Here is a 22,199-nt window from a genome sequence, read left to right as displayed (position 1 = left end):
AAGTATTGTGTATATTGTATAAGATATGGGGTCAGTACTGTGTATATTATTTAACACGTGGGGGTCAACACTATGTAAATTGTATAAGATGCGTGGTTGGTACTATGTATGTTATAGAACACGTGTGTCGATACGTGGGTCAGTACTATGTATATTATATAATATGTGGGTCAGTACTGTGTATATTATATAATAGGCGGGGTCCGTAATGTATATTATAAAATACGCGGGATCCGTAGTGTGTATATCATATAATACGCGGAGTCAGTACTGTGTACAACATATAATACGCGGGTTGGTACTATGTATAATCATATAATGCGTGGGTCGGTACTGTGTATATTGTATACTATTTGGTGCCAATACTGTGTATATTATATAAAACATGGTTCAGTACTGTGTATATTATATAATACATGGTGCCAGCACTGTGTATATTATGTAATGTGTGGGTCAGTTCTGTGTATATTATATAATACGCAGGTTAGTACCGTGTATATTATATAATACGTTTGTTGGTACTGTGTATATTAACCGCGTGTTTGCTACTGTGTATATCATACAATACACAGGGTCACTACTGTGTATATCATATAATATGTGGCTCAGTATTGTGTATATTATATAATATGCTTGTTCGTAACTGTGTATATTATATAATATGTGGGTTCAGTCCTGTGTATATTATATAATATGTTGACCAGCATGTGTATATTATATAATACACAGGACCAGCAGTGTGTTTATTATACAATGCACGGGATCAGTCCTGTGAACATTATATAATACGTGGGTCAGTCCTGTGTATATTATTTAAAATGCGGGTCAGTACTGTGTATATTATATAATACGTGGGTCAGTCCTGTGTATTTTACATAAGAAGCGTGTCAGTACTGTGTATATTATATAATACGCAGTGTCAGTACCATGTATATTATATAATATGCAGGTCATTACTGTGTATATTAGATAATACGTGGGGCTCAGTACCATGTTTATTATGTAAAAGGTGGGTCAGTACTGTGTATGTCATATAATACGCAGGGTCAGTACTGTGTATATTATATAATACGTGGGCTCAGTAATCTGTTTATTATAGCTGTGAAGCTGTGAATGTGCAGCGCAGAAAGTTAAAGCACATCGCAGGGAACAGTGGCACTGCGTATATGGTGTAATACGGATGAGTCAATATGGTGCGCACACTGTAATACTGGGTACGCATGCAGTTCTGCCGGAACCCTGGATGCTTTTTCCATTGCTACCACCTTAGATCAGCTGTCCCAGCAGAGAATGGCGGGCCTTGGGTGTGGGAGCGCTGACGGCACCATGAATTTTATCGCCTCCTACTTATTTAACTCATACTGATTTATCGCGGAGCTCAGTCAGCCATGAGCAGTTAAAATGGCGGCCCTCCTGCAGACGGCGGGCGGTGTACCTCCTAGCTAGAGGGCGCTGTACATTCTATCGCCACGCGGGTGAGCAAGGTGGAACGGCTCACACTTCGGTCGCTCCGATCGCGACTCAGACGCCCCCGTCCCCCCACCCGCCCGCCCGCCCCCCCCCGTCCCCCCCGCCCTACCTCCGAAGGGATGGTCAATGGGGCAGAGGGAGAGGTGCCGTCGCCCCGGCAACGGAGCAGGAGATCGCTGCCGCCCAACCGAAATGTAAAATAAATCGAATCCAACCGATGCCCTGTGGGAGTGCCCCGTGTTACCGAACTCACCCGTGCTTGGCTCACACTCCTCCAGGTCCTCGTCATCACTCGGGCATTCTGCGGAGGCCACCAGAATATCGTCCGTGTTCTGCAAGAGAAGACAGAGAGAAGGTTTCCAGGCGCTAGATAGAGGCAGCTTGTTGGGCTTTTTTACGATTCGTTCCAGGGATGCGGACATCACCAACAAGGCCCAGCATTTATTGCCCATTCCCTAATCGCCCTCGGGAGGGCAGTGGTGTCGACATGCGGATTATTCGGAGAGAATGAGTCAGAGTTGGAGACAGTACGATGAGACAGAACGATGATGAGAAAGAACTTGTAGGATACACATAAGAACATAAGAAATAGGAGCAGGAGTCGGCCATTCGGCCCCTCGAGCCTGCTCCGCCATTCAATAAGATCGTGGCTGATCCGATCATGGACTCAGCTCCACTTTCCCGCCCGCTCCCCATAACCCTGGACTCCCTCATCGTTCAAAAATATATTCAATGACCCAGCCTCCACAGCTCTCTGGGGCAGAGAATCCCACAGATTTACAACCCTCTGAGAGAAAGGAGAAATCGGAGTTTAGAAGAATGAGAGGTGATCTTATTGAAACGTAGAAGATTCTGAGGGTGCTCGACAAGGTGGATGCAGAGAGGCTGTTTCCCCTCGTGGGGGAATCTAGAACTAGGGGGGCATAGTTTCAGAATAAGGGGCCGCCCATTTAAAACTGAGATAAGAACATAAGAACATAAGAACATAAGAATTAGGAACAGGAGTAGGCCATCTAGCCCCTTGAGCCTGCTCCGCCATTCAACAAGATCATGGCTGATCTGGCCGTGGACTCAGCTCCACTTACCCGCCCGCTCCCCGTAACCCTTAATTCCCTTATTGGTTAAAAATCTATCTATCTGTGACTTGAATACATTCAATGAGCTAGCCTCAACTGCTTCCTTGGGCAGAGAATTCCACAGATTCACAACCCTCTGGGAGATGAAATTCCTTCTCAACTCGGTTTTAAATTGGCTCCCCCGTATTTTGAGGCTGTGCCCCCTAGTTCTAGTCTCCCCGACCAGTGGAAACAACCTCTCTGCCTCTATCTTGTCTATCCCTTTCATTATTTTAAATGTTTCTATAAGATCACCCCTCATCCTTCTGAACTCCAACGAGTAAAGACCCAGTCTACTCAATCTATCATCATAAGGTAACCCCCTCATTTCTGGAATCAACCTAGTGAATCGTCTCTGTACCCCCTCCAAAGCCAGTATATCCTTCCTTAAGTAAGGTGACCAAAACTGCACGCAGTACTCCAGGTGCGGCCTCACCAATACCCTATACAGTTGCAGCAGGACTTCCCTGCTTTTGTACTCCATCCCTCTCGCAATGAAGACCAACATTCCATTCGCCTTCCTGATTACCTGCTGCACCTGCAAACTAACCTTTTGGGATTCTTGCACAAGGACCCCCAGGTCCCTCTGTACCTCAGCATGTTGTAATTTCTCCTCATTCAAATAATATTCCCTTTTACTGTTTTTTTTCCCAAGGTGGATGACCTCACACTTTCCGACATTGTATTCCATCTGCCAAACCTTAGCCCATTCGCTTAACCTATCCAAATCTCTTTTCAGCCTCTCTGTATCCTCTACACAACCCGCTTTCCCACTAATCTTTGTGTCATCTGCAAATTTTGTTACACTACACTCTGTCCCCTCTTCCAGGTCATCTATGTATATTGTAAACAGTTGTGGTCCCAGCACCGATCCCTGTGGCACACCACTAACCACCGATTTCCAACCCGAAAAGGTCCCATTTATCCCGACTCTATGCTTTCTGTTCGGCAGCCAATTCTCTATCCATGTTGATACATTTCCTCTGACTCCGCGTACCTCTATCTTCTGCAGTAACCTTTTGTGTGGCACCTTATCGAATGCCTTTTGGAAATCTAAATACACTATATCCATCGGTACACCTCTATCCACCATGCTCGTTATATCCCCAAAGAATTCCAGTAAATTAGTTAAACATGATTTCCCTTTCATGAATCCATGCTGCGTCTGGTTAATTGCACTCTTCCTATCTCGATGTCCCGCGATTTCTTCCTTAATGATAGCTTCAAGCATTTTCCCCACTACAGATGTTAAACTAACCGGCCTATAGTTACCTGCCTTTTGTCTGCCCCCTTTCTTAAACAGAGGCGTTACATTAGCTGCATTCCAATCCGCTGGTACCTCCCCAGAGTCCAGAGAATTTTGGTAGATTATAACGAATGCATCTGCTATAACTTCCACCATCTCTTTTAATACCCTGGGATGCATTTCATCAGGACCAGGGGACTTGTCTACCTTGAGTCCCATTAGCCTGTCCAGCACTAACTCCCTAGTGATAGTGATTGTCTCAAGGTCCTCCCTTCCCACATTCCTGTGACCAGCAATCTTTGGCATGGTTTTTGTGTCTTCCACTGTGAAGACCGAAGCAAAATAATTGTTTAAGGTCTCAGCCATTTCCACATTTCCCATTATTAAATCCCCCTTCTCATCTTCTAAGGGACCAACATTTACTTCAGTCACTCTCTTCCGTTTTATATATCGGTAAAAGCTTTTACTATCTGTTTTTATGTTTTGCGCAAGTTTACTTTCGTAATCTATCTTTCCTTTCTTTATTGCTTTTTTAGTCATTCTTTGCTGATGTTTAAAATTTTCCCAATCTTCTAGTTTCTCACTAACCTTGGCCACCTTATACGCATTGGTCTTTGATTTGATACTCTCCTTTATTTCCTTGGTTATCCACGGCTGGTTATCCCGTCTCTTGCCGCCCTTCTTTTTCACTGGAATATATTTTTGTTGCGCACTATGAAAGAGCTCCTCAAAAGTCCTCCACTGTTCCTCAATTGTGCCACCGTTTAGTCTGTGTTTCCAGTCTACTTCAGCCAACTCTGCCCTCATCCCACTGTAGTCCCCTTTGTTTAAGCATTGTACGCTCGTTTCTGACACAACTTCCTCACCCTCAATCTGTATTACAAATTCAACCATACTGTGATCACTCATTCCGAGAGGATCTTTTACTCGGAGATCATTTATTATTCGTGTCTCATTACACAGGACCAGATCTAAGATAGCTTGCTCTCTTGTAGGCTCTGTTACATACTGTTCGAAGAAACAATCCCGTATGCATTCGATGAATTCCTCCTCCAGGCTACCCCGTGCGATTTGATTTGACCAATCGGTATGTCGGTTAAAATCCCCCATGACTACTGACGTTCCTTTTTCACATGCCTCCATTATTCCCTTGATTATTGCCCGCCCCACCGTGAAATTATTATTTGGGGGCCTATAAACTACGCCCACCAGTGACTTTTTCCCCTGAGGAATTTCTTCCTCTGAGGGTTGTAAATCTGTGGAATTCTCTGCCCCAGAGAGCTGTGGAGGCTGGGTCATTGACTATATTTAAGGTGGCGATAGGCAGATTTTTGAGCGACAAGGGAGTCAAGGTTGCGGGCGGGGAAGTGGAACTGAGCCCATGATCAGATCAGCCATGATCTTATTGAATGGCGGAGCAGGCTCGAGGGGCCGAATGGCTGACTCCTGCTCCTATTTTGGATGTGGAACTGAACGCAGCGACTCCAGGTGGAGTCTATAACTGCTGCATTGCTTCCTCCCATCTTGAGGGGCCGCGAGATGAGAAGGCTGTGTGGGACGAGGAAGAAGCCGACTTTTGCTGAGTGGATGCTCCTCACCAATCATTGACGGAGAGGGTTAATGACTGCAGCAGCATGCCTCTGCTTTCTTGTCTTGCTGTCAGTCAGTTCCTTAATTGTGTGTGCAGCAGGGTGCCAATTACAGCGCTCTGCTGAATATCCCAGGCCTCCTCGGTCTTGACGTCGGTACAATTTATTGCTTGTAGTCAGCAGCCTTTGGGAACCCATTTTTTTTTACTCGGCCGCCTCTCCCCTCCGCTACCTGGCAGCCGTATGCCTTGAAACTGTAAGGCTTTGGCCCCGGGTCCGAGACTCCTCAACCAGCAGATCTAGGGGGCTCCAGATTGCCCCACCCGCCAAAAATGAACCGTGTTTCGGGTTGCTTTTAACGTCGCGGTAGACAAGGTGGCCTCTTGGGACAAATTCCGCCGCCTGGAACTCGGTCGCGGTGGGGGCGGGAGTGCGATGGTGAGCGGAGGTTTGCGCACCAGACGGGCAGAGGTGGGGGGGGGGGGCGGGTGGTGGGGGGTGAGGGGGAGGGGGGTACGGAGTGTCCGCCGCTGTCACTCGTCGGCCTAGCGCCGACGGGTCAACGCGTCGCTGCGCGCCACTCGGAGGGGAGGGCCGCTGCGAGCTCTGCCGGTGTTGAAGCTCGTTCCGCCCGTGGGCCGTCAGGGAGGGGTTTCGGCCGGTCCAGCAGAGAGGAGGAAGGCGGCGGGGGTGAGGGGGCGGGCACACCAGACTGTCTGTTGCGGCCCGGCCAAACCCGGGTGGTGGGGGGGAAGGGGGGACGGTGGGGGCAATAATTGACAGCCCGACCTGGCAGTCGTCCGACAAAAAAAAAAACGATGGCGGCCGCGGCAGTGCAGCCTTCCCTTCAATGGCGGCCGCGCCGCCATTTTGAACGCACTACAAGCACAGCGCGCCGACAGAAAAAGCTGCTGGCGTCACGGAGCGGCGGCAGCACGATTTCCTCCGGGGAATTTCGCCGTCGGGGGAGTGGGGGCGCGCATGGGCGGTGCGCGCCCTGACGACGGTTCGGAAACAGCGGGGCGGGAGTGTAGGGGAGCGGGTCACCGGCGGGATAGCGCAGGAGCGTAATTTTCAAAATGGCGGCCACTTGCCGGAAAGTCGGCCGCCGCTCCGCTCCGCCCAGTGGCCGCCAATTTCCGGCCGCAGCAGGCCTGAAGGGAAGCGCCAATTTCAGCCCCCCAGACTATCGCTCCATCTGCCCTATCAGTTCCCCCCTAATTATCTTGAAAAATTCCATCACCTCACCCCTTCACCTGCTACATTCCAGGGGATACAACGCTAGTTCGTGTAAATCTCTCCTCGTAACTTAACCCTTGCAGTCCGCGCGTATCATTCTGCTTAATTATTATCTTCTGCCGCTCAATTTCCCAGCTTTCAGAAGTTAGCCCTTGCAAATGGGGCGAGACTGAATTTCTTCCCCATCGAGTGCAGATGAATTAACGAGAGTGTCGAACTTGCAAACCGCCCACCGGCTGTGCAAAAATTCGACATGTGCAGTTGGAGTGGGGTCATAGCTTCTGCAGGCATTTATGTTTTGGCTCTGCGTGAAGCTGACAGAACTTTAAAATAACATTTCCAGCCATGTTCGCAGCCGATTCCAATCTTTCCTGGTCTATTGTGGTTTAATTGCACCGGGACACTGAAGAATCGGCTTGCAGGCTATGTTATCTTAAAGAAGGCAAGCGATTGGGCGCAAGTCAACAAGAACGACAACACGTTATATTTATAGCACCTTTAATGGAGGAAATTGTCTCAAGGACTAAGATGAGGAGAAACTTCTTCACTCAAATTATGGATAGAGTGGGATAGGACGGACCTGTTTCCCTCGGCAGAGGGGTCAACAACCAGGGGGGGCACGGATTTAAAGTAATCGGGGGGAGGTTTAGAGGGGATTTGAGGGGAAATGTCTTCACCCAGAGGGCGGTGGGGGTCTGGGGCGGAACTCACTGCCTGAAAGGGTGGTAGAGGCAGAAACCCTCACCACATTTAAAAAGTACTTGGATGTGCGCTTGTGACCTACAGGGCTACGGACCTAGAGCTGGGAAAGTGGGATTAGGCCGGGTGGCTCTTGGTCGGCCGGCGCGGACACGATGGGCCGAAATGGCCTCCTTCCGTGCCGTGAATGTCTGTGGTTCTATGATTGAGGCTCGAAGGGGGCTGCACAGCCTCCTCCTGTCCTGGTGAAACTTGGGTTCACCTTGCCCTGCTTGACGTTGGCACGCCGCCCAGTACTGATTCTGTCTCGCCCACTGTGCCCGCGGGCAAATGTAAATCTTTGCTGTTTCCCTGGGATGCTTTCCGCAGTCTAGCGTCACTCGATGTCCTGAAAGCAATAACCTGTCTCCTGAGACTTGTACGCTGCATCCATGAATTATGTAGCAAATTATTAAGAAACTTCTTAATCAAAAACAAAATCTGTATTCATAATTTCTGCGCCTTGTCGCTGGGAGCTGAGCGTGTCAACCAGCACAAGTTTGTCACAGATATCGGCTCCCTCACTCATCTTGTTGACTGCACTCGCTACACTACACAACCTCTCTCATCTCCTTCCCCGTCACCCGCCATCTCAGCTCTCCCTCTGAGGGAGCGCCGCACTGTCGGAGGGGCAGTACTGAGAGAGCGCCGTACTGCGCTGTCGGAGGGGCAGTACTGAAGGAGCGCCGCACTGTCGGAGGGGCAGTACTGAGAGAGCGCCGTACTGCGCTGTCGGAGGGGCAGGACTGAGGGAGCGCCGCACTGTCGGAGGGGCAGTACTGAAGGAGCGCCGCACTGCGCTGTCGGAGGGGCAGGACTGAGGGAGCGCCGCACTGTCGGAGGGGCAGTACTGAGGGAGCGCCGCACTGTCGGAGGGGTAGTACTGAGGGAGCGCCGTACTGCGCTGTCGGAGGGGCAGTACTGAGGGAGCGCCGCACTGTCAGAGTGGCAGTACTGAGGGAGCACTGTACTGCGCTGTCGGAGGGGCAGTACTGAAGGAGTGCTGCACTGTCGGAGGGGCAGTACTGAGCGAGCGCCGTACAGTGCTATCAGAGGGGCATTACTGAGGGAGCACCGCACTGTCGGAGGGGCATTACTGAGGGAGCGCTGCATTGTCGGAGGGGCATTACTGAGGGAGTGCTGCACTGTCAGAGGGGCAATACTGAGGGAGCACCGCACTGTCGGAGGGGCATTACTGAGGGAGCGCTGCACTGTCAGAGGGGCAATACTGAGGGAGCACCGCACTGTCGGAGGGGCATTACTGAGGGAGCGCTGCACTGTCAGAGGGGCAATACTGAAGGAGCGCCGCACTGTCGGAGGGGCGGTACTGAGGGAGCGCCGCACTGTTGGAGGGGCATTACTGAGGGAGTGCTGCACTGTCAGAGGGGCAGTACTGAGGGAGCACCGCACTGTCGGAGAGACATTACTGAGGGAGCGCTGTACTGTCGGAGGGGCAGTATTGAGGGAGTGCTGCACTGTCGGAGGGGCATTACTGAGGGAGCACCACACTATCGGTGGTGAAGTATTGAGGGAGTGCCGTACTGCTCTGTCGGAGGGGCAGTACTGAGGGAGCGCTGCACTGTCAGAGGTGCCGTCTTTCAGATGAGATATTAAATTGCTTTCTCAGGTGGCTATAAAAGATCCCAGGGCACAATTGGAAGAAGAGCAGGGGGAGTTCTCCCCGGGGTCCTGGGGCCAATATTTATCCCTCAACCAACATCACTAAAACAGATGATCTGGATCATTATCACATTGCTGTTTGTGAGAGCTTGCTGTGCGCAAATTGCCTGCCGCGTTTCCCACATTACAACAGCGACTACATGTCAAACAGTACTTCATTGGTTGTAAGGCGCTTTGGGACGTCCTGAGGTTGTGAAAGGTGCTATAGAAATGGAGGTCTTTCTTTTTCCTTTTCAACCTGCCTGAATGAGCTAACGATCAGAAACGGGCTAATGGCTGTGTGTGGGATCTTGCTGTGTGCGAAGCGGTTTGGTCAAGCCTGAACGATCGCTGCGCTGAATGGAACGACCTGCACGACGAGCACTTTGCAAAATAAATCAAAGTCTTCCTAAAGCCCACCGCTGACCAGAGAATAATTGTTGAATTATTCCTGGACTAAGCTAAATATCAATCACACGTCTAAATGTCAGAAAGAGCTCGTGTGTCCTTCCTTCACGTTATTAATGCTTTTCTCCTGAGGCGGACTCACGGTTAAGGTGAAAGCTTTTGCGGAAGCACAGAATGGTCAGAATGGTCCCAGGGACGAGGGACTGTAGTTACGTGGAGTGGCTGGGAGAAGCCGGGCTTGTTCTCCTTGGAGCAGAGAAGGTTGAGAGGAGATTTGGTCGAGGTGTTCAAAATCATGAGGGAGTCCGGACAGAGTGGATCGGGAGAAATTGTTTCCATTGGTGGAAGGGTGGAGAACCAGAGGGACACACAAATTGACGATCATCGGCGATGGATCCAGAGGGGGCGATGGGGAGAACGTTTTTACGCAGCGAGTTGCTGTGATCGGGAATGCACTGCCTGAAAGGGCGGTGGGAGCAGATTCAATCGTGACTTTCAAACGGGGAATTGGATAAACACTTGAAAAGGAAACATTTGCCGGGCTGTGGGGAAAGAGCCGGGGGGAGTGGGACTGATTGGATCGCTCTGTCACAGAGCCGGCACAGGCTCGATGGGCCCAATGGCCTCCTCCTGTGCCGTATCATTCTACGATTCGCTCTCTCTGACCTCCCTCCACGCAGAGAGGGTAACTCAACAACAACTTACATTTATATGGCGTCTTTATCGTACTAAAATGGCCTGATGCACTCCACGGGAGAATTATCAGACAAAAATTGACACCGTGCCGCATAAGTAGAAATTAGCGCAGGTGACCAAAAGCTCAATCAGAGAGGGAGGTTTTAAGGAGCGTCTTAAAGGAGGAGGGAGAGGCGGAGAGGTTTAGGGAGGGAGTTCCAGAGCTTGGGGCCCAGACAACAGAAGGCACAGCCACCGATGGTGGAGCGATTATAATCAGGGATGCTCAGGAGGGCAGAATTAGAGGAGGGCAGGCATCTCGGGTGGTAGGGGGGGGGCGCGGCTGGAGGAGAATACAGAGATAGGGAGGGGCAAGGGCCATGGAGGGATTTGAACACAAGGATGGGAATTTTGAAATCAAGGCGTTGCTTCACCGGGAGCCAATGTAGGAAAGCGAGCACAGGGGCTGATGGGTGAGCGAGACTTTGTGCGAGTTAGGACACGGGGCAGCGAGCACAGGGGGTGATGGGTGAATGGGACTTGGTGCGAGTTAGGACACGGGACAGCAAGCACAGGGGGTGATGGGTGAGCGGGACTCGGTGCGAGTTAGGACACGGGGCAGCGAGCACAGGGGGTGATGGGTGAGCGGGACTCGGTGCGAGTTAGGACACGGGGCAGCGAGCACAGGGGGTGATGGGTGAGCGGGACTTTGTGCGAGTTAGGACACGGGGCAGTGAGCACAGGGTGATGGGTGAGCGGGACTCGGTGCGAGTTAGGACATGGGCCAGCGAGCACAGGGGGTGATGGGTGAGCGGGACTCGGTGCGAGTTAGGACATGGGGCAGCGAGCACAGGGGGTGATGGGTGAGCGGGACTCGGTGTGAGTTCGGACACGGGGCAGCGAGCACAGAGGGTGATGGGTGAGCGGGACTCGGTGCGAGTTCGGACACGGGGCAGCGAGCACAGTGGGTGATGGGTGAGCGGGACTCGGTGCGAGTTAAGACACGGGGCAGCGAGCACAGAGGGTGATGGGTGAGCGGGACTCGGTGCGAGTTCGGACACGGGACAGCGAGCACAGGGGGTGATGGGTGAGCGGGACTCGGTGCGAGTTCGGACACGGGGCAGCACTCCCTCAGGACTGGGAGTGTCGGCCTGGATTTCTGTGCTCAAGTTCCTGGAGTGGGACTTGAACCCACAACTTTCTGACTCAAGAGGTGAGTGTGCTACCCACTGAGCAAGAAGTACAAGTAAATCGCTGTTTCACCTGGAAGCAGCGTTTGGGGCCCTGGACAGGGGGAAGGAAGGTGACTTTCTTTCTTAACTTGTCCCGTAACCATCTCAATTTGGCCCACCATCCCCTTTTGTCTCTCGAATCTCTCCTGCCTTCCACCCCTTCACCGACCTTCCCTTTTTTCTTTCCTCCCCTCCCCCTCTCCCTTCCCCGGCACTTGCTGAAGAATCAGTTCCACCTCAAACTTTTCCAGTTCTGAGGAAGAGTCATCGACCCGAAACGTTGACTCTGTTTCTCTCCCCACAGATGCTGCCCCTGACCCGTCGCGATTTCCCAGCATTGTCTGCTTCTGGTTCAGATGCCAGCCGTGTGTCGCTTCTGCTGGGCAGACTGCGCGCCTGACTGCCGGCGCTAGGAGGAAGCGAGCCCCCCCCCGAACGTTGAGCGCAGCACCCGGCAAGTGCGCGGAGCGGGGTGCGGTTATACCCAGCGCGCTGTTCATTCACCCAGCGACGCGCGGATTCAGCCTCACCGCCGAGCGCCCCCGTAATCACGCTCTGCGATCGCTGCGCCGATTTGCGCGCACACACGAGGCCCCTCGTGAATGAAAAAAGGGCCCATTGAGCTCATTGTGCTGCCTGCCACCCATTTCAGATCGCAGGGCTGCTAATACGCCTTTCACAGAAACATAGAAAATAGGAGCAGCAGTAGGCCATTCGGCCCATCGAGCCTGCACCGCCATTCAATACGATCATGGCTGATCCTCTATCTCAACACCATATTCCCGCTTTTTCCCCGTGCATCTTGATGACTTTTGTGTCCAGAAATCTATCTATCTCCCTCTTAAATATATTCAGTGACTTGGCCTCCACAGCCTTCTGAGGCAGAGAATTCCACAGGTTCACCACCCTCGGAGTGAAAACATTTCTCCTCGTCTCGCTCCTAAATTTCCGACCCCGTATCCTGAGACTGTGACCCCTTGTTCTAGACTTCCCAGCCAGGGGGAAACATCCTCCCCACATCCAGTCTGTCCAACCCCGTCAGAATTTTACACGTTTCAATCAGATCCCCTCTCATTCTTCTAAACTCCAGTGAATACAGGCCTCGTCGACCCAATCTCTCCTCATACAACGGTCCTGCCATCCCAGGAATCAGTCTGGTGAACCTTCGCTGCCCTCCCTCAATGGCAAGTATATCCTTCCTTTGGTAAGGAGACCAAAACTGCACACAATACTCCAGGTGCGGTCTCACCAAGGCCCTGTATAACTGTAGTAAGACCTCCCTGCTCCTGTACTGGCATGTTCTGTCCTCATCCTTGTGTTCGAACCCCTCCAGGGCCCTCACCACACCCCCCGCCCCTTCCCTGCCACTCCCTATCATTGCAACCTCCTCCAGCCCCTACAACTAATATCCCCTCTTTTACTTTTCTTTAAGTGCGGTCCCTTTAAGAGGCTGCTCGACGCACCAAAATGTCTCCCGCGAGCGCGGATTCGCCAGACCGCCGCACGGCCGGGCGGCTTCGCAGGGGACGTTGCCCACCAGCCTCCGGATTCTCTGCGCTCCTCTAATTCTGGCCTCTTCCACAGCCCCTGGTTTTGATCGCTCCGCTCGAAGCTCTGGAATTTCCTCCCTAAACCTCTCCGTCTCCCGATCTCTCTTTCCTCCCTCTGAGTCCGAAGGGTGTGGGATCGAGACCCACTCCAGAGACTTGAGCACGTAAATCCAGGCTGATGCTCCCAGAGCACTGCTGAGGGAGTGCCGCACTGTCGGAGGGGCAGTACTGGGGGAGTGCCGCACTGTCGGAGGTGCAGTGCTGAGGGAGCGCCGTACTGTCGGAGGGGCATTGCTGAGGGAGCGCCGCACTGTCGGAGGGGCATTGCTGAGGGAGCGCCGCACTGTCGGAGGGGCAGTACTGAGGGAGCGCCGCACTGTCGGAGGGGCAGTACTGAGGGAGCGCCGCACTGTCGGAGGTGCAGTGCTGAGGGAGTGCCTCACTGTCGGAGGGGCAGTACTGAGGGAGTGCCGCACTGTCGGAGGTGCAGTGCTGAGGGAGCGCCGCAATGTTGGAGGGACATTGCTGAGTGAGTGCCGCACTGTCGGAGGAGCAGTATTGGGGGAGTGCCGCACTGTCGGAGGTGCAGTGCTGAGGGAGCGCCGCACTGTCGGAGGAGCAGTACTGGGGGAGTGCCTCACTGTCGGAGGGGCAGTACTGGGGGAGTGCCGCACTGTCGGAGGGGCAGTACTGAGGGAGTGCCACACTGTCGGAGGGGCAGTACTGGGGGAGCGCCGCACTGTTGGAGGGGCAGTACTGAGGGAGCGCCGCACTGTCGGAGGGGCAGTGCTGAGCGAGCGCCGCACTGTCGGAGGGGCAGTGCTGAGGGAGCGCCGCACTGTCGGAGGGGCAGTGCTGATGGAGCACCGCACTGTCGGAGGGGCAGTACTGGGGGAGAGCCGCACTGTCGGAGGGGCAGTACTGAGGGAGTGCTACACTGTCGGAGGGGCAGTACTGGGGGAGCGCCGCACTGTTGGAGGGGCAGTACTGAGGGAGCGCCGCACTGTCGGAGGGGCAGTGCTGAGCGAGCGCCGCACTGTCGGAGGGGCAGTGCTGAGGGAGCGCCGCACTGTCGGAGGGGCAGTGCTGAGGGAGCACCGCACTGTCGGAGGGGCAGTGCTGAGGGAGCGCCGCACTGTCGGAGGGGCAGTACTGAGCGAGCGCCGCACTGTCGGAGGAGCAGTACTGAGGGAGCGCCGCACTGTTGGAGGGGCAGTACCGAGGGAGTGCCGCTCTGTCGGAGGGGCAGTGCTGAGGGAGCGCCGCACTGTCGGAGGGGCAGTACTGAGGGAGTGCCGCGCTGTCGGTGGGGCAGTACTGAGGGAGTGCCGCACTGTCGGAGGGGCCATCTTTCAATTGAGACATTAAACCGAGGTCCCGTCTGCTCTCTCAGGAGGATGTAAAAGATCCCGGGGCCACTATTGGAAGAAGAGCAGGGGGAGTTCTCCCCGGTGTCCTGGGGCCAAGATTCATCCCTCAAACAACATCACTAAAACAGATGATCTGGGTCATTATCACATTGCTGTTTGTGGGAGCTTGCTGTGCGCAAATTGGCTGCTGCGTTTCCCACAGTGCAACAGTGACCACACTGCAAAAGTGCTTCATTGGCTGTAAAGCGCTTTGAGACGTCCGGTGGTCGTGAAAGGCGCTATATAAATGCAAGTCTTCCTTTTTTTTCCTTAAGATGCTCCTTAAAACCTACCTCCCTGCCCGAGCTTTTGGTCACCCGTCCAGAATATCCCCTCACGCAGCTCAGTGTCATGTTTTTGTCTGGTGACGCTGCCTCGAAGCGCCTGGGGACGTTTGGCTACGTTAATGGCGCTATATCAGTGCAGGGTGCTGTTGTTGCTAGCGGGGGGCTGGTCTGCCCGCCTCCCCCCCTCCACGCCCACCCCGTGTGTGGCGGACCTCCGGCGAGTGGTGCAGAGGGGGCAGAATGTCACACACACACTCACACTTCACCGCGTCGAGCAAAACAAAAGCTTGACCCCCGAGATCAGGCCGGGCTGCTTTGTGATGCAAATGCTTTCCGGCTGGATTGGACGTCACCCGAAACATAGACCGCCCCAAGTGGAGGAAGTGCATCCGGGAGGGCGCTGAGCACCTCGAGTCTCGTCGCCGAGAGCGTGCAGAGACCAAGCGCAGGCAGCGGACGGAGCGTGCGGCAAACCTGTCCCACCCACCCCTTCCCTCAACCACTGTCTGTCCCACCGGTGACAAGGACTGTGGCTCTCGTATTGGACTGTTCAGCCACCTGAGGACTCATGTTAAGAGTGGGAGCAAGCCTTCCTCGATCCCGAGGGTCTGCCTCTGACGATGAACCCAGGTCGGTGATTGGAGCGTGGGCGCTCCCGTCCATTAATGAAGCGCTGTGCCCGCTCTTGGCCCCCACGTGCCGTCACGCCCTCCATGCCGTTCGGTCAAGCCCTGTGCTGAAGGAACTGCGCTCAGGGTCGGGTATTAAAAATGCCACTTCCCGGAGCACCGGAGACCCGTTGCTCCCGAAGCAGTCTGAGCGGCCCCCCCACCCCCCCCCCCACCCCCGTCCGGCCTGGGAGCACCATGGGAGCAGGCCGGGGAGCGGAAGGAGCAGTGTGGCGGTGTACCGCTCCAGGGAGCAGCACGTGCTGGAGCAGGAGGGCGACGGCAGCGAAGAGGGCGACTGGACCGGACGTCATCGCGATCCGGGTCGCTGATTTAACCGCGGGCAGGTACAGCAGGAGCGGCGAGGTCAGGGCGATCATAAGAACATAAGAACATAAGAATTAGGAACAGGAGTAAGCCATCTAGCCCCTCGAGCCTGCTCCGCCATTGGACTCAGCTCCACTTACCCGCCCGCTCCCCGTAACCCTTAATTCCCTTATTGGTTAAAAATCTATCTATCTGTGTCTTGAATACATTCAATGAGCTAGCCTCAACTGCGTCCTTGGGCAGAGAATTCTACAGATTCACAACCCTCTGGGAGAAGAAATTCCTTCTCAACTCGGTTTTAAATTGGCTCCCCCGTATTTTGAAGCTGTGCCCCCTAGTTCTAGTCTCCCCGGCCAGTGGAAACAACCTCTCTGCCTCTATCTTGTCTATCCCTTTCATTAATTTAAATGTTTCTATAAGATTACCCCTCGTCCTTCTGAACTCCAACGAGTAAAGACCCAGTCTACTCAATCTATCATCATAAATGTAGTATCTCCAAATTTGCGGATGACACTAAGTTGGGTGGCAGTGTGAGCTGCGAGGAGGATGCTGTGAGGCTGCAGAGCGACTTGGATAGGTTAGGTGAGTGGGCAAATGCATGGCAGATGAAGTATAATGTGGATAAATGTGAGGTTATCCACTTTGGTGGTAAAAACAGAGAGACAGACTATTATCTGAATGGTGACAGATTAGGAAAAGGGGAGGTGCAAAGAGACCTGGGTGTCATGGTACATCAGTCATTGAAGGTTGGCATGCAGGTACAGCAGGCGGTTAAGAAAGCAAATGGCATGTTGGCCTTCATAGCAAGGGGATTTGAGTACAGGGGCAGGGAGGTGTTGCTACAGTTGTACAGGGCATTGGTGAGGCCACACCTGGAGTATTGTGTACAGTTTTGGTCTCCTAACCTGAGGAAGGACATTCTTGCTATTGAGGGAGTGCAGCGAAGGTTCACCAGACTGATTCCCGGGATGGCGGGACTGACCTATCAAGAAAGACTGGATCAACTGGGCTTGTATTCACTGGAGTTCAGAAGAATGAGAGGGGACCTCATAGAAACATTTAAAATTCTGACGGGGTTAGACAGGTTAGATGCAGGAAGAATGTACCCAATGTTGGGGAAGTCCAGAACCAGAGGTCACAGTCTAAGGATAAGGGGTAAGCCATTTAGGACCGAGATGCGGAGGAACTTCTTCACCCAGAGAGTGGTGAACCTGTGGAATTCTCTACCACAGAAGGTTGTTGAGGCCAATTCACTAAATATATTCAAAAAGGAGTTAGATGTAGTCCTTACTACTCGGGGGATCAAGGGGTATGGCGAGAAAGCAGGAATGGGGTACTGAAGTTGAATGTTCAGCCATGAACTCATTGAATGGCGGTGCAGGCTAGAAGGGCTGAATGGCCTACTCCTGCACCTATTTTCTATGTTTCTATGTTTCTATAAGGTAATCCCCTCATCAGCCTAGTGAATCGTCTCTGTACCCCCTCCAAAGCTAGTATATCCTTCCTTAAGTCAGGTGACCAAAACTGCACGCAGTACTCCAGATGCGGCCTCACCAATACCCTGTACAGTTGCAGCAGGACCTCCCTGCTTTTGTACTCCATCCCTCTCGCAATGAATGTTCTTATGTTCAGTCGTCCTGGTTAACCCTCGCCACTGGACCAAGACCTCGCTCTGTCAAGCCCGTGTGGTGGCTGGTGTGCAACGGCCACCCCACGTTAAAAAAATCCACCCACAGGCATCTTCCACCCTTCAGGATGTAGTTCGGGATCCGGAATATTCGGTCCTTCATTGAAACACCTGTGAACTCATCGCTTTTCGGAGTGGAAGCAAGTCATCCTCGCTTCGAGGGACCGCCTAAGAAGACTGCGTGCAATTCTGGTCAGCACGTTACAATTGCTTTGTGTAAAACTTTTAAATCAAGTGCCCCCTTTTTAAGGACGCTATCAGTTGCTCTGCAACTATTTTAGTTGAAGCCATCAATCAACAATCGAATGCCCCCTTATTAGAGGGGTCACTAAAACCGACAAATTGACAAATTACATTTTGACCATCAACTCAATTCAAATCAAAATTTGGTTGCCGGGGGTGATGATGCACTCCAGTCCCTCCGGCGCCCACCTCTCGCAGAAGGCCGCAAGCGTACCGGTGGACACCGTGTGCTCCTAGCTCCAGGGACACCCTGGCTCGGGTGTAACCGCGGAAGAGAGGCGGGCAGTCGGGCTGAACGACTCCCCTCCACCGCCCGCTGCCTGGACTGGAAAGATCTGACTGCCCCTGGAGAGGGCGCAGAGGAGATTTACCAGGACGTGATCGCACTGGAGAGGGCGCAGAGGAGATTTACCAGGACGTGATCGCACTGGAGAGGGTACAGAGGAGATTTACCAGGACGTGATCGCACTGGAGAGGGCGCAGAGGAGATTTACCAGGACGTGATCGCACTGGAGAGGGCGCAGAGGAGATTTACCAGGACGTGATCGCACTGGAGAGGGTACAGAGGAGATTTACCAGGACGACATTGCACTGGAGAGGGTACAGAGGAGATTTACCAGGACGTGATCGCACTGGAGAGGGTACAGAGGAGATTTACCAGGACGTGATCGCACTGGAGAGGGTACAGAGGAGATTTACCAGGACGACATTGCACTGGAGAGGGTACAGAGGAGATTTACCAGGACGTGATCGCACTGGAGAGGATACAGAGGAGATTTACCAGGACGTGATCGCACTGGAGAGGGTACAGAGGAGATTTACCAGGACGTGATCGCACTGGAGAGGGTACAGAGGAGATTTACCAGGACGTGATCGCACTGGAGAGGATACAGAGGAGATTTACCAGGACGTGATCGCACTGGAGAGGGTACAGAGGAGATTTACCAGGACGTGATCGCACTGGAGAGGGTACAGAGGAGATTTACCAGGACGTGATCGCACTGGAGAGGGTACAGAGGAGATTTACCAGGACGTGATCGCACTGGAGAGGGTGCAGAGGAGATTTACGAGGATGTTGCCTGGACTGGAGAATTTTAGCTTTGAGGAAAAATTAGATAGGCTCGGTTTGTTTCATGTGGAACAGAGGAGGCTGAGGGGAGACCTGATTGAGGTGTATAAAATGATGAGGGGCCTGGATAGAGTGGATAGGACGGACCTGTTTCCCTTAGCAGAGGGGTCAACAACTGGGGGCATCGGTTTAAAGTAATTGTTCGGAGGTTTAGAGGGGATTTATCAAATTCCCTTTTGAAGGCACCTGTTTCCATCAGCCTCTCAGGCAATGCATTGCAAATTTAACCTCTCAGTGCGTAAAATAGATTTTTCTTCTATCGCCTCTGTTTTTTTTTGCCAACCATCTTAAATCTGTGCCCTCTGGTTACCAGCCATTGGAAACAGTTCCTCTTTAATTGACTGTTTTACAGGAAGGATGATGTGACTGCACCGGCGAGGACATTTACCAGATGTTGCCCCGGGACTGGAGAATTTTAGCTCGGAGGAAAGATTGGATCGATTCATCAGAGAAGCGCGGAAGTTTGCGACGGGGAAGGAGGCCATCTCGGCCCATCGTGTCTGTGCCGGCCGACCAAGAGCCACCCAGCCGAATCCCGCTTTCCCGCCCTGGGTCCATGGCCCTGCAGTTTACACGGGCACATCCAAGCACTTGTCAAATGTGGTGAGCAGCCGTCCCACGATGTGAGGGAGATGGAAAGGAGAAACCTGGGCCTTGAGGTAAAGCTCGTGCAGCACTGTGGTGGAATAAATAACAATTTGCTTACAGTTACATCGGATCCAGTTGTCGAGCCCTGGACAAGTGCGGCACAGAAGGAGGCCCCTTCGGCCCATCGAGTGCACGCCGGCTCTTTCTAAACACGCGGCCCAGTCAGTCTCACTCCGCCTCGCTCTTCCCCCCACGTTGCTGCAATTTTCTCTCCTTCCAGCATTGATCCAACTCCCTTTTGAAGGCTATTCTTGAATCTGTCTTCACCACCCTCTCAGGCAGTGCAGTCTAGACCCTAACCTAGTATTAGCATTAGGCGCTACCTCGTATCGAGGGTGACTTGCTTCCACACCAAAAAGGGATGAGTTCACAGGTGTTTCAAAGGAGGACCTAATATTCCGGATCCCGAACTACATCCTGAAGGGTGGAAGATGCCTGTGGGTGGATCTTTTTAACGTGGGGTTGGCCGTTGCACACCAGCCACCACACGGGCTTGACAGAGCGAGGTCTGGGTCCAGGGGCAAGGGTTAACCAGGACGACTGGAGACCAGCTCTGCTGCACGGACCCAGTGCGGGCACGTATCGCACAGTGTGGGCTGGGCCCGTGCTGCCCCTGGGCCCTCGCCACTTCTGCGCCCCCAAACTCGCGCCTCTCCTGGGTTGCGAACACTAGCCTCTCCTAGGCCCCGAACCCTCGCCTCTCCTGGGCCCCAAACCTTCGCCTCCCCTCGGCCCCAAACCCTCGCCTCTCCTGGGCCCCAAACCCTCGCCTCTCCTGGGCCCCAAACCCTCGCCTCTCCTGGGTCCCGTAACCCTCGCCTCTCCTAGGCCCCAAACCCTCGCCTCTCCTAGGCCCCAAACCCTCGCCTCTCCTGGGCCCCAAACCCTCGCCTCTCCTGGGTCCCGTAACCCTCGCCTCTCCTAGGCCCCAAACCCTCACCTCTGCTGGGCCGCAAACCCTCGCCTCTCCTAGGCCTCAAATCCTCGCCTCTCCTGGGCCCCGATCACGATGCTCCTGGGCCCTGATCTCTCACCGCTCCTCCGCCCCGATCAAAAATGGAGCAGTCATAAACAGGACATCAATTAGTCTCCTCTTATCATGGAGACATCAAATATCAACACGCTGTTATACAAACGGTTTCCCTCATGTCACCTCAGCTTATTTCGGCCTTAACTCCGTGCACTCGGTTACCACCCCTTTGGCCACTGGAGAGCGCTTCCCCTCGTTTACTCTGTCGAAACCTCTCGTGATTTTGAACATTCCGATTCTCTGCTCCACGGAGAACAACCCTAGCTTTTTCAGTCTCCACATAACCTCAACGCTGGAACCATTCTCGTCCACCTATTCTGTACCCTGTGGGTTCAGCAAAACGTACACAGCGACCTTACCCATATAAAGAAAGAAATTATATTTATATAGCACCTTTCACATCCTTTTGGAGGCGCACCACGGCCATTGAAGATCATTTACCAGTGCAATCTTTGCCCTGTTGCCGTTAAAAATGACCGACATTTTGAGCATAGTAAGATCCCACGCACAGAAATTAGCTCAACAAAGTGGTGGTGGTGATTGAGGGAGAAACGCTGCCCCCCAGGACACTGGGGCGAACTCCCCCTGCTCTACTTCCAAAAGTGGCTCGGCGATCTTCAACAGACAGTGCGGTGCTCCCTCAGTACTGCCCCTCCGACAGTGCAGCACTCTCTCAGTACTGCCCCTCCGACAGTGCAGCGCTCCCTCAGCACTGCCCCTCTGACAGTGCAGCACTCCCTCAGTACTGCCCCTCCGACACTGCGACAGTGCAGCGCTCCCTCAGTACTACCTCTCCAACAGCGCAGAGTGGCGCTCCCTCAGTACTGCCCCTCCGTCAGTGCAGCACTCCCTCAGTACTGCCCCTCCGACAGTGTGGTGCTCCCTCAGTACTACCCTCCAACAGTGCGGTACTACCTCAGTACTGCCCCTCCGACAGTGCGGCACTCCATCAGCACTGCCCCTCCGATAGTGCGGCACTCCCTCAGCACTGCCTCTCCGACAGTGCGGCGCTCCCTCAGTACTGCCCCTCCGACAGTGCGGCGCTCCCTCAGTACTGCCCCTCCGACAGTGCGGCGCTCCCTCAGTACTGCCCCTCCGACAGTGCGGTGCCCCCTCAGTACTGCACCTCCGACAGTGCGGCGCTCCCTCAATATTGCCCCTCCGGCAGTGCGGCACTCCCTCAGCACTGCCTCTCCAAATGCTGCACTCCCTCAGCACTGGCCCTCCGATAGTGCGGCGCTCCCTCAGTACTGCCCCTCCGACAGTGTGGCGCTCCCTCAGTACTGCCCCTCCGACAATGTGGCACTCCCTCAGTACTGCCCCTCCGACAGTGCGGCGCTCCCTCAGTCCTGCACTGGGAGCGTCGGCCTAGATTTATGGGCTCAAGTTTCTGGTGTGGGCCTCGAACCCACGACCTGCCGGCTTAGAATGAGAGTGCTTGCCCACTCAGCCTCTTCTGGGTACAGTTCAGGCCGACAATCAGGGCTGCGCAGTCCCGCGACTGAGTAAATCCCATTTTGTGCCCATGAGACGGATTTCCAACTCGTCAGCCTAATCCCCGAGGCGTCGCCTGCCTGCAATCCTTCTGATTTGACGCCCAACCAAATCCTATTTGTGCCACCATCGCTGCACCTTTCTTGTGGGAGCCGGTTGCTGCGGCAACCGGAGGATGGCAGCCACCGGCCTGCTTTGCGGGAATTGCTACGCGTCTGCTGGTTCATCGGGGGCTTTGCTGAGCTGTGTGGACGGGTGCCCCTGGGCTAAGGAAGGTTCTGGGCGCGGGGGGGGGGGCGGGGGTGGATCAGTCAGGATTCCTGCGGCTAATCACTGTCCCGTAGCGCCCAATTCAC

At 53.8% G+C, this 22,199-nt stretch overlaps 1 protein-coding gene across 1 annotated transcript in view; it reads right to left on the bottom strand.

Moving 5' to 3' along the window:
• The window catches only part of LOC139239484 (neurexin-2-like), a 1,141,616-nt gene that overhangs the window by 74,822 nt on the left and 1,044,595 nt on the right, over positions 1 to 22,199 (bottom strand). Inside the window, exons 15-16 of the mRNA XM_070868266.1 lie at positions 7,421 to 7,439; positions 1,720 to 1,802 (exon numbers count right to left, since the gene is read on the bottom strand). Coding sequence (XP_070724367.1) covers positions 1,720 to 1,802; positions 7,421 to 7,439 — 102 coding nt within the window. The remainder of the gene's footprint in view (positions 1 to 1,719; positions 1,803 to 7,420; positions 7,440 to 22,199) is intronic.

This window comes from Pristiophorus japonicus, chromosome 27 (genome assembly GCF_044704955.1).
Source record: "Pristiophorus japonicus isolate sPriJap1 chromosome 27, sPriJap1.hap1, whole genome shotgun sequence".
Taxonomy (NCBI): Eukaryota; Metazoa; Chordata; class Chondrichthyes; family Pristiophoridae; genus Pristiophorus; species Pristiophorus japonicus.
This window is presented reverse-complemented; position numbering and strand designations above follow the sequence as displayed.